The 12573-nt window shown below is 48.1% G+C and overlaps 1 protein-coding gene across 1 annotated transcript in view; it reads left to right on the top strand.

The window, feature by feature from the left end:
• Window positions 1-4754: 4754 nt before the first annotated feature.
• The window catches only part of JAG1 (jagged canonical Notch ligand 1), a 35407-nt gene continuing 27588 nt past the window's right edge, over window positions 4755-12573 (top strand). The window contains exons 1-2 of the mRNA XM_050952025.1: window positions 4755-5198; window positions 5942-6247. Coding sequence (XP_050807982.1) covers window positions 5133-5198; window positions 5942-6247 — 372 coding nt within the window. The 5' untranslated portion in view covers window positions 4755-5132. The remainder of the gene's footprint in view (window positions 5199-5941; window positions 6248-12573) is intronic.

Genomic DNA, 12573 nt, shown 5'->3' with positions numbered 1-12573 from the left:
TTTCTAAAGGCCATGATTCTGGTCCTACTGAAGACCTGGGCACACCCGCAGTGACTTCAATGGGAGCAGGATCCAGATGCTATATTAGGAAACTGATTCAGATCTGAAGTGCAGCATTACATGTAACACTGGGCCACAGCCTGCTCCATGTTTACAACTATTAACGTGGCTGTAACCTAATTATGTTAGAATGGGAAGATCAGCAGAAAGTAACTTTGCACAATGCAAAAAGCTCTGAGCCAAACCGTGAAAGGTTCTGAGAACTGGTAGGCACCCATATCTCCCACTGACCTCCAGGGAAGTTGTGCTGGGTCCGTATCTTTTAGAATTTGACCCTACGCTAATGTGACATTATGACTGAGATTTTAAATACACTTTAAATACCCAAAGCAACCACAATTCAGCTCCCTTGGACACATGTAGCATTTGTATATTACTGCATACGCTGATAAATGTATGTCACAGAAACAGGTAATGGGCTGGTGTAAATTGGCTTAGGGTATGTCTACACTTGCAGTGCTTTGAAGTGTGAGTGTGGTCGCAGCGCCAGCGCCGGGAGAGAGCTCTCCCGGTGCTGCAGGTACTCCACCTCCCCGTGGGGATTAGTTTACAGCGCACTGTTTACACTGGCGCTTTACAGCGCTGTATCTTGCAGCACTCAGGGGGGTGTTTTTTTCACACCCCTGAGCGAGAAAGTTGCAGCGCTGTAAAGCGCCAGTGTAGCCAAGACCTTAGTGTTCTTGACATCAATGGAGTTATGTTGATTTACACCAGCTGAGGAGCTGGCCCTGTGAGTCTAGTGATCAGAGGTGGGGACTGAGAGTTAGGTCTTCTGGGGTAAAATTCTGACTTCACTAAATTAATGGAAATTTTGTCATAGACTTATGCAGAGCCAGCACTTCACTCCTTCTTTCTATCCACCTCTACCACTGACACATTGCATGACTTTGCCCAAGTCACTTAGGGCTTGGCTACACTCGAAACTCCAAAGCGCTTCCGCTGCAGTGCTTTGAAGTGCGAGTGTGGTTGCGGTGCCAGCACCGGGAGAGAGCTCTCCCAGCGCTGCAGGTACTGCACCTCCCTGTGGGGATTAGCTTACAGCGCTGGGAGCCGCGCTCCCAGCGCTGGGGCACTGTTTACACTGGCGCTTTACAGCGCTGTAACTTGCTGTGCTCAAGGGGGTGTTTTTTCACACCCCGAGCAAAAAAATTGCAGCGCTGTAAAGTGCCAGTGTAGCCAAGGCCTCAATCTCTCTGTAGCTTGATTTACCCATCTGTAAAATGTGAATTCTAATACTGACGGAGAGAGGTTTAATTCACTGATGTTGGCAAAACACTTTGAGTTGCTTAGATAAGCAGTTTTCTCTAAATGCAGTTACATGTGCCAGGTGACTGAGTCACGGATACTGTGGGAACCATAACTTTGCATTTCCTGAGTACTGGAAAGTACTCCTCAGGTCGAGTAACCTTTCACTTAAAGCCCAGCCCCGGCCATGCCCTTAAGGCACAGTGCATGCTAGCAGGCAGCAGGGTAGTTAATGCCCCACAATAATGTTGGGTGAATAACATTGAATTGAATGTGCAATCTAATGAGCACACATCCAAATAAGCACAGAAGTCAGTTCATCCTCCTCCAGAATGCAGCCACTTCATGGATAAAATACGAGTGTTCACCAGCCCTAGGAACATGACAGAAAACATTAAGACTAGAAGTGAAGAATAATGCATAAATAAACCTTTAGTGTTCAAATCCTTTGTAGCTGTGATAATATTGCTACTATAGTATCAAACTTTTGTACTTGAGCTCACAACTGAATTAAAGGCGATCTGTGTGAAACTGATCCTACAAACACTTAAGCATGTTCCTAACTTTAAGCCCATACTTAACATTACATATGTGAGCAGTTCCATTGACTTCAGTGAGGCTACTCACATCTGTAAAGCTAAGTACCTGTTCAGTGTTTCAGGATCAGGGCCTATGCATATTTAAAATGTGGCATTTGTTGTGTCCTGTGCTGAGTATTCCAAATAGCAAAGATAAGAAGGAAACTCATTTTACACTTGCCTCTTTCTGGACCAAGAGCCTTTTAGCAATGACTTTCTCTTCAAGTGAGATCCCATGGTGGACTAGGTCCTCATGAGCATGGAGAAGTCCGCTAGGTCCCTCTGTAGAGTAGCTTTGCAAAAGAATGTTGGATATTATTGTATAGCCTCCTGCAAACTGGAATGCTAAAATATGTACTGAAATAGAAATGGTCCTAATCCATTCACACTGTTTTGAAAGGCTAACCTAAGAAGCCATGTTAACATGAATAAGTTCTAAGCAAACACTGATCCTGCAAACACTTGGGCATATACTTAACTTTATATATATAAGCAGCCCCAATGAAATCAATGGTGCAACTCATGCTTGCAGGATTGGGAACTAACAGTGTTTAAAAGGAGATTGAACCTTCCCAACCCCCCCCGTTTTAGATGCACAGAACTTCTCATCACACCAGGTTTATTTTCTGAGAGGGTGATTTACCTGTGTAATAACGTCACAGTCCTATGTGTGAATGGATGTAAAATCACAACATATTGCATGCTACCATGGCAGTACCAGGGAGAGGTAAATTGCTTTTTGGCTGGTTTTGTACTGAAACTATTCTCTCGAAAGGGAATCCTCTAATTATCTTATTTTTCTGGGGACCTTCAGTAGCCCCAAACGTGGCACATTTTAGAGCAGGCAAGGCCTGTGTTGAGAATACAAAGGGATTATTTCCAAATATGTAATTCACTTTTGCCCTGGAACTGAAAACAAGGAAAATAATTTTGGTTCTGAGGTTGGCTTTTGCATTGCTGGAGGAACTGACCAGTGTACAAGTACATCCTCTTAAATCATGGTTCAATTAGGAGGTATTTCCCCCCTTTCCCCTCTCCCCCCAGCTCCTGCAACCATGTGCTTGTGTCAGAATCTCAGCTTTCATCTAAAAAACAAAAAGAAAAGTTTCTAGCCCTCGTGATTATGAAGAAAAGCAGGGAAGTGTGGCCAAGTATATGTAAGCCATACAGTGAGGCCTCCCTGAGTCTGCGGACAGCCTGAGACAATAACTGCATGGACTACCCTGTGCATCCGGAGGGGGTGTTAACTCCAAGATCCACTGCTTTGGGAAGCCCTGCTGACACCCTCCACCCCAGCAGAGGACTGTGTGTTTGGCAGGAGAAGCAGCCTGCCACGAATCACATGCACAAATACTCTTCTGAGACGGGGGGTAAGCACTGGGTACCCCCTGCTTTTCTGGGGCTCCCCAGTGAGGATGGGGGGAAGGATTTACATACCACTGCTTCTGCCTCTCTGGGAGAGGCGGGGGTCCCATAATGCCTGGGGGTGCGGTGCGGTAGGGGTGTCCCTGGCTGCTTTAACCCAGTGTGACTAGGAAATGCCCTCCTTGTCTCTTGCCTTCCCAATGGGGGGAAATGTAGCTCATACAAGAGCTGGAAGGCGTGCCTTGCTGGCAGCCGTGCCAGCCCATTCCCTGTACAGCCACCCCCCGGCAGACCTCTCCCCCCACCTAGGGTGACCAGATACCAAGTGTGAAAAATCGGGACGGGATGGGAGGTAACAGCAGCCTATATAAGAAAAAGACCCCAAAATCGGGACGGTCCCTATAAAAACTGGACACCTGGTCACCCTACCCTCAACTCCGCTCCCACCAGGCCCGGTTGGGAGCAACCTACACTGCAGGGTGCCCAGTGCAGTGCCCTGCCCAGGGGATTCAGGCGCTGCCAGCCCGGTGCCTGCATCCCCTCCCCCACCCCTAGTGGCGGCCTGTTCCAGAGCCCCCCGCCCCGGAGCAGCCGTGTGAACCCAAAGCGGGCGCACCCCGAGCGCCTGGGTCAGACCCGGGGCTGCAGAGGGCGGCCAGGCGGTGGGTTCGCTGCCCCGCCCACGTGGCTCCGGCTCGCAGCAGGTTCTCCGGACCAGGCTCGCCCCTCACCGCGGCCCAGGGGCTAGCGGATCACCTGGGGGTTCCCCCCTCGTGTGCACGCCCGTGTCCCGATCGCGGAGTGTAAGGGGGGGGGTTATTGGTGGTGTTGGGAGACAAGCCCCTAGAGGCTTTGCAAACTTTTGGGCTGCTCCTGCTGCAGACACACGTGTGCGTCTCCCTGGCCCCTTCTTCCCTCAGTCTGGGCTGGATCCTTTCCCGGAGGGTGGGGGGGTCGCCTGAAATCACTTTCCCGCAGCTGCCCAGGGTCGGTGCTAAGGTCCCCGGTGGATCCGCTACTGGCTTCAGCAGGGAGCCGGCTTTGCCAGTCCCCTTCCTCCAGGCGGGGCCCTGCACCCTGGCTGCGCTTTGCATTGGTTTTAGGGTGGGGGTCTGGATGGGACCTACCCCCCGGTGCCCCTGGGCTGCACCCGAAAGGGTTAACAACCCACCCGCTCCCAGCAGCAGCCCCTGGGGCTTCGACTGCCCCCTCCTGCAAGAGACACCTTGGCTGGCTGCAAGCGCCGTTCACACGGCCCCGCCGCATGAGGCTAGTCTTTGTGGCCAGCTAATCCGCATCCCCGCCCCATACCTGCCTGCCATTGCTCTCACCTGCTGCAAAGCTCCCGCCCCACCCCTGCTGCTCTCACACTCCCCTCCCCCCTCCCTCCAGGGAACCAGGCGGTGCCACTTTCCCCCCCTCCCCTCCACCCTCCTCATGCATATTAATAGAGACGCATGCGCCGGCTGCGGCTTCCCCTCCTGCTGCAGCGGGATAGATGAAGCAGGCAGGCAGCGGCGGGGCTCGCAGACGGGCTTCCAGCTCCCTCTCTCTGTGCGCGTCGCATGTGTCCGTGTGTGTCTCTCGGGGGGGGAGGGGGGCTTATTGTGCTGCCCTGACCGAGCGGTGGCAAGTGATTTGAAAGGAAGAAAAGGCTCCGAATAATTGCAATAAGAAAAGAAAGAAAGGCGAGGGCGGCCGAGGCAGAATAAAAGGAGGCTGGGCTGCTTTGCATTGGAGATCGGGGCGCTATTGAGGAGCCGGTGAAAAGTGGTGTTGTTTTCCACTCGTGCATGCTCCAATCGGTGGAGTATATTAGAGTCGGGAGCAGCCGGCCGCAGCAGCAGTCTCGGCGCGAGCAGCAGCAGCGTGCACGGAGGCGGCATGCGCTTACCCAGGCGACCCGCTCTCGCCCCTCTGCTCCTCGCCTTGCTATGCCTGCGGGGAAAGGTACGTGAGCGCGAGCGCCCGTGGGGCTGCAGCTGCACCGGCCAGCCCGCCGCTTTCGCCAGGCTCCGTTGCGCTTTGCCCCGGGGTGGGCAGGGACGGGGATCTTCCTCTTGCGCGTTCACTAGGTCGCCCGAAACGCGCCCTTGCTGCAGGCGCTACTTAATGTGCAACCCCCCCCCCCTAAAAATCCTTAAACGTATGCAAGTGCTGCAGACAAGGGCTTGTGGATTCATGTAGTGAGATTTAATCCCAGCTTGTGGGGCGGGGGATCCGGCCTTTAGCAAGATTTGATTGCTGCTCATTTCCCTGGTTTGATTTAAAAAAAGCCCCTTACTGGGTGCAGGTCACCCCGAAGATGTTTTGCTTAACAGGGTTCATTGCACTCAAGACTGCCGTGCACATCAGCGTTGGCTGCGTTTTCAGATCTTAGCGGTGGCACCTGGTTTGGCTGTCCCTGTTTGACAGAGCCGGTACCCCCCCGCCCCCCATTCAGAGCCAGTGTCCTGGTTCCCCGACGGGTTTGCAGTGCCCCCGGCAGGCGCTGGAGACGAGGCTCTGCTCTCACGCCCTCCTGATTATCTGGGAGATGCAAGTCTGGCGCTTGGCAGGGTCCGAAACCCGCTTTAAAAACCCCTCCGTTTGGGACTGAATCCCCCGCGCTCTGCGCTCTCTTGTTACAGCCGCTTAAAGCAACCCAACAAGCCGGTGACCCTTTTCTCTCCCTCCCTTTCCTGGATGCACAGGTGACTCGAGCGTCCGGACAGTTCGAGCTGGAGATATTATCCATGCAAAACGTCAATGGCGAATTGCAAAATGGGAATTGCTGCGATGGCCCCCGAAACCCAGGAGATAGGAAGTGCACCAAAGACGAGTGTGATACGTATTTTAAAGTTTGCCTGAAGGAGTATCAGTCCCGGGTCTCTGCTGGCGGCCCTTGCAGCTTCGGCTCCGGATCTACTCCTGTCATCGGAGGAAATACCTTTAATTTAAAATACAACCGGAATAACGAAAGGAACCGGATTGTTCTCCCGTTCAGCTTTGCCTGGCCGGTGAGTCAATAGCATGCTGCGGGGGAGGGGTGCTCCAAGGTGCTCTGCATGGAAGCCTGTTCCTGAGTTGTAATATGGGCAGAGGGGTCTTATGAAGTCAGTGGGGGGACTGGATCCTGGCTTTACAAAGAGGAAAGGAAGCCCCCTAACCTAACCCTGTTTGTGCCTTGCAAAGCAGATCCACGTCTAGCTGGGTCGGGAGCAAACTCAGGATCTTTGCACTTTACAGCACCAATAAGTCTCTTAAGAGTTATAAGGTCAGAAGTTCACTCTCCCTCCCCCTTTGCCAGTTAAGGCTTGTGCAGCAGCCAAAAGAGTGGCGGGGACGGGGGCTGTCCAGTGATTCCCATAGGAACTGTGTGTCATGACTGGCTCCCTTCCCTGGGAGTGTTTGGGAAAGCTGCCTGCTTTCCCCAAGGGGAATCTCATTGCAGGCCTTGGTGTTGATGGAAGCTGCTGCTGCTATTTGCAAACAAGCTGCCAACTTCCCAGGGAATCTTGTTACAGGCTTCCAGGCACTTGCAGACTCCGGAAGCTAAATAAAGAGCCTGGGCTTAACTTTCCACCTTGTACATTGCACTCTGCTCCCCCTCCACCGCTGGATAGTTAGTTGGCTCCCTGTTCCTGGGTTCCCAGCACCCCTCGCTCCCTCCCCCAACAGCTGGGTTTGCAAACTCAGTGGCAGGGCAGAGACCACAAGGAGGTGGGGCCCAGGGCCATGTGCTTTGCTAGAACTGTGGTGTTAGACTCCTGGCAAAGCCTCATTGCAGAGAGTGGGGAGGGGGCTTAAATTCTCAGTGTTTCCCGGAGCTTCCTATGACCCCCCACCCCACACACATGCTTTGATTCAGAAAACTCAAGCGGTTTTAAAATACCTACTGGAGCTCTGCTCCGGACAACTCTTGCCGAACCTAGGGCCTGAATATAATCAGTTCTCCAAATGGGTCATGAAACCACTGCTTGGAGTACAACAGCGGGCTATACAACACTCCTCCTCTTGCTGTGTGCCTGTAATGTGTATACTCCAGCTCTGTTAGGGTCTCCTAAACTGGCTAAGATTTTCAAAGCTGGGTGCTTAAATTTAGACATCCCCCCCAAAAAATCAGCAACCCCAAAACAAACCCTGATCTCTTTTAACTCCCCCTCAGAGGTGCTGGGAAAGCATAGCTTCCCTAGGTCAGCTGAGTGCTCTGCATTGCTCAGTCAGGCCATTCTAACCTAGGTGCCTTAATATGGCTTTACTTTCTTTCCTTGCCCAAGGTCAGACTCCTAAAGTGCTCTTAACTGCCTGCTGGGAGAGGAGGGAGTGTCCTTTCCCATCCCCAACCCCTACCCTTGCTGGTAAGCCTGAAGCCTATGTAAGCTTTCCACCCTCTCCCAAACTTGGTCCTTCCCCATGGGATAAGAACCAAAGGAGTCCCTGGAGTACCATCTCAGTCCCTCCCCCTTCTTCCTCCCCCCAATTGTAGTGCAGGCATTGACTCCATAATCTCAAAGCAGACAGCCAGCCCTGTGTTCTGAAAATGCCTGTGCTGCCTCCTACCTGCCTTTAGTGCAGTGGTTCTCAAACGTTTGTACTGGTGACCCCTTTCACATAGCAAGCCTCTGAGTGTGACCCCCCCTTTATAAATTAAAAAGCACTTGTTTATATATTTAACACCATTATAAATGCTGGAGGCAAAGTAGGGTTTGGGGTGGTGGCTGACAGCTTGTGACACCCCCCCCATGTAATAATCTTGTGACCCCCTTGAGGGGTCCTGGACCCCTGCTTTAGTGAGTGTCAGGCTGGGGATTTGTTTCTCCCCCAAGACCTGAAGGCTGCAGGGATAAACGCAAGCCCATGTTTTGAAGCATTGCAAAGTACAATAGTATAGTTTGCACAACTGTGTTGGAAGTGTAAGCTCTATTTTTTTTTTAAATTAAGAAGTTTTATCTCATTTCAAATATGCCACTGACAGGATGAAGGGTTTTGTAAAAATCTGTGGTATCTGAAGTACTGCCAGGGGCTGTGGTGCTTCTGCTCTAGGCTCTGACATTTTCACAAAGGTCTGGTTCATCTAGGGTGGTTTTTCTCTTACCTTTAAAAAAAAAAAAAACCTCAACCCTCAAGTGTGTTGAATTTTTAAGATCATTGGTAACTTGTTCACAGATGTGCAGAAGATGAAGGCATTAAGAAACCAGCACCCGGACTGCATGTATTAGCTGGTCTCCACTCCGTGAAAGACTTGCTTCCATTGTCCTGTTAGCTGGATCTAATCAGGCTGAGGAATCCTAGGATAGTAGAAAACCATCTTTGCACCATCTCCTCTCAAAAGCCTTTTGGTTGGTGTGAGGTTAGGAGTGCTGACTCCTATGGTAGAACTTTAATGAGTTGGGTCAGACCCTCTACAGAAAACAAGCTGTTCTAAGATTGAAGTTATCACCTACTTGTTCACTTATCCAGCCTGCTTTTGCTTCGATGGGGAAATAGTCATTGTGATTCTTAAAGCATTTGAACAAAGGAATACTTAATGTGGCAAAGCTCTTGTTTGGACTAAAATTAAGTATGCAAACTATTTCAAGAGACCCTACATTTTTTTAATATACGAACAGAATATTGAATCGCTTTTAATGTGGTGCTAATGTGACTCTGAAATGGAAACTTTGGTCCTACTCAATTCAATGACCACATTTGTGCTTGTTTTAAAACACTATTTTCTCCCTATCTTAAGAGTGAGGACAAAAGTTTGTCTTGTAACAATTTGTCAGATACAGATTTGACTTGTATAGGCCAAATGGAGAATTCCATTGAAGGTTAACAGAAGGCAGAGCTAAGCGTTAATCATATTGCCAAGTGGCAATTCATAGTGGCCTCTGAATATGCATCAGTTCTGTTATCTTTCTGTTTGAGGAAGGGCTTTTCTTGGGCATTCCTGCTTTAGTGAGTAACATCAGGAAGCCTTGTTGCCTTGACTACACTTTTTTGACATCTTTTTTTCCCATGCCAAACTGCTTCTTTGTGCCTTTTGTTGAAAATAGTTTTAAGACCATTTTTAGCTCCGTAAAGATTTTTATGCACTGGGCAGGGTTTAAAAAAAATAATCCAAGTTTGTGCTGATCACTTTAATTCTTAGACTCAGTTCCTAAAACGAACATAGATCTGAAGTGCTGGAACTCGCCTTCTAAGAACATTGCTGTTGTGTAGGGTTTGATCTGTACCCTTGTGAGTAATGAGTGAAGATAGTGGGCTGTAAATTCATTTACGTGATTGGAGGCTAGAATAAGTTGCTAGGCAACAGGGCAACGGACCAGAATGAAGGAAATAAAGACTACATCCAGAAAGCTGCACCTGCAGCCGTAAGCCAAAGAATGTGTAAATTGTAATGCCTCTTGAAAAATACAGCTATACTCTAGCTAAATGCACAATTCATTTTAAGGCACTGGGAACTTCCTTCAGAACTTTGTACATCCATTAAACCCATAGGGAAGTTTCAAACCAAAAATGTCCATGTTCCTTGTGTTGAAGTTTGTCTTTGCAGGTTATTGAGCATAAATGGTCAGTCAAATTCCAAAAGCATTAACTTAGGATCAGTTATAAGAACGGCATTTTCCAAAATGGACTGCAAAATCTCATGCCTTCTCATGCTTTAAAGGAGCCCTGCATTCATTCAGCAAAGTTCAGCACTGGTTGTGTTTATGCAAAGAGATACCTTGGGGTTCACTAAGGCTATAAACATGAGGCGGGTCAAAGTTGGCCTCCTCTGTGGTGCCCATATCTCAGAATTCAAACTGCTTGTTTATCCTGATAAATTAAATTGTGATCCTTGTAATCATTTCATGTTGGCACAATTGTATCAAGGCACCAAGAATCTGAGGTGTAAAAACCTCTAAACTGCTTCACTGCAGAACTTAAAAGTTTTGGATTTCCTATGTTTCTTTGACCCTTTGGCTAAGAAAAGTCTTGTTTTTAATCAGCAAAACTTATGCCTGTGAAAGAAACTCTCTGGACTAGCGTTATATATTACATATTTTCTTCTAACAGTCACTAGCCAGAAATATAAAGACTTTTTTGGGGGGGGAGAGGCTGGTTATAGGTTTTAACAGACATGTGTAATGTCAACATCCCTAATTTTAGGTGGTGGCCCTGGGAAGAAGAATATATCAACATTGGAACATGTGTACCACTTGAATTATTGGTAAACAAATGCTTTCCACATCTGAGTGCCATGGTTTGAATGGGCACTGTTCTCCAAAATGGAGTGTGTGTATTAAATGACATTCTGGAACATAACTGGCATCCAAATTCAAACTCTTCTCGAGGACTGTAGAGGAGTGATGTGTTTTTTGAAAGGTACCTCTTCCACTCCTAATCTATCCCTTCTTTAGGGACTCTTCTGTTCCAATCCAGTTTTTGATTTCACCTTTAGTGTGCATCCATTTTATTACAGTGCCTATAGCCATAGTCTGTCCATAAGTAAATCAGTCCCACTAACTACTTTCGTATGCAGGTTTTTAGTTTGTTTTTGATTTAAATAAAGGCTTGCTCTAGCTGACTTTGGGAGCTGAATTGGGCCCAGGGTAGCCCTCCTTAAAGCGTATATGGAAGCTTCTTTAGATAGCATACATTAGGCACTGTCCTCTCATAACTTGTGTAGCTGGATGTCTGCCTTTGTATTGCATAAGACTTGATACCTTTTGGGTTAGCTTTCCGCAGGTTAATTAGAACCGTATGTCCCTCTATTTCATTATGGACTGAAGATTAGAGTGCAAGAACACTAATTCTTATTGCTATTAAAACTGATGATGCTGTTCATTACATGAGATGCTGCTATTTTGTCTCTTGACTAGAAATTTTTTTTAATAAAAATGAGATGCAGTTTTCCCAGGCTCAGGCCTAAAAATCCTATGGCACCTGTGGACTTCAGCCACCATTCTTTAATACACTTTAAAAACACCAAACAAACTGGGAACAGGATTGGTATTAAAAACCCTGAATTCACACTTAGTACAGAATCACTGGCATTGAGAGTCTTTTTTAGTAAATGCCACTCAAACCAGTAACCTACATGCATCTTCTAGATGGGGAAGGATGTGGAAAGAAAACGGAGTGGTGTTAGTGTCGTGTTGCTGCCTGGAACTCGTGATTCTGTGGTCACTGCTCTACAGCATCAATTACACTCATTACTGTTGTTGTATCCCAAAGAAACTGTAAAATGTGGATAGAGGTGGTTAAAGTGGTTTGTAACTAGTCAAACATTGAGTCCTTTACCAGCTCAGCCCAGTTTTTATGCACTTGGGTAATAAGTAGAAAGGCCTCTTGTTCAGGCTTGCTCTGTGTGAACCTGACTGTTTTGCTTGGCTGGCTACTAGGTATTTTCTCTATTAACCTTGCCACCCTTTTGTAACTGGTGCATTTAATTATCACTGGGATGCTTCAAACAGGTAGGGAGAAGGACAAGAATAGTGGGTAACCTTATTGGGGAGGGTTTAAAGTGACCATTGACATCTTGGCCTACTTACTGGGTCTTTTTGGTGACAAGCGAGAGCTTTGCGGAAAAATAACCGTGTAATCAGATAAGGCACTGATTAAAATGCTATTGTAATATTCTACCCCCTGCCATTGAGATTTCCCCCCTGCCGCCCCCCCAAACTGAAGTCTGTTAAAATTGAGATGCCATAGTTTTTTAAAGATCTTTTTCTGGCGCATTGTTTGGTTAGTGCATTCTAGTGCTGTGATTAGAATACATTGTAGTCCGGCCACCCAGACGGAGGCATTGACTGCTAATATTAACCAAGAACAATAGCATGGCCATACTGACTGCAGTGAGGATTACAGGACATAATGGGGCCTATCCAAAAATAATGCTAATACAGGACAAGCAACAGGAAGCAGCAGTAGACTCAGCAGAGTTCGGCTCCCAGACAAACCATGGACTTACTTCACACAATGGCAACTTCAGCACATTATGTATTCACAGGATACTCATTATTCCGGCAGGCTTGCCAGATCAGAGATCAGCTTGCTTTATTGGATGCAGCACACATAGTTTGGATGGCGGTAATTTTGTGTCCTTCATCGTTTGGCAGGAGGAGGACAGCTGTATCTCAGAGAAGGTCTTGACTGGTTCAGCTTGTGCTGTCAAGGAGAGAGGCTCCTGGCAACTGCTAATGTAGCTGCATTTGTTTGTATGGCCCATTCTAATGTGGCAATCGAGTGGTTTTTACCTCTCTCAGCAGAGAGGAGACGGGGTGAAAAGTTGCTCTATCAAGAGCGAAGTGTGTTATCACATGGGCACATTGTGATTGGTCCTCAGAGATGCTGCCCTGCATGCGGAGTGTTAATGTAA

This window comes from Gopherus flavomarginatus, chromosome 4 (assembly GCF_025201925.1).
Source record: "Gopherus flavomarginatus isolate rGopFla2 chromosome 4, rGopFla2.mat.asm, whole genome shotgun sequence".
Lineage (NCBI taxonomy): Eukaryota > Metazoa > Chordata > Testudines > Testudinidae > Gopherus > Gopherus flavomarginatus.
This window is presented reverse-complemented; position numbering and strand designations above follow the sequence as displayed.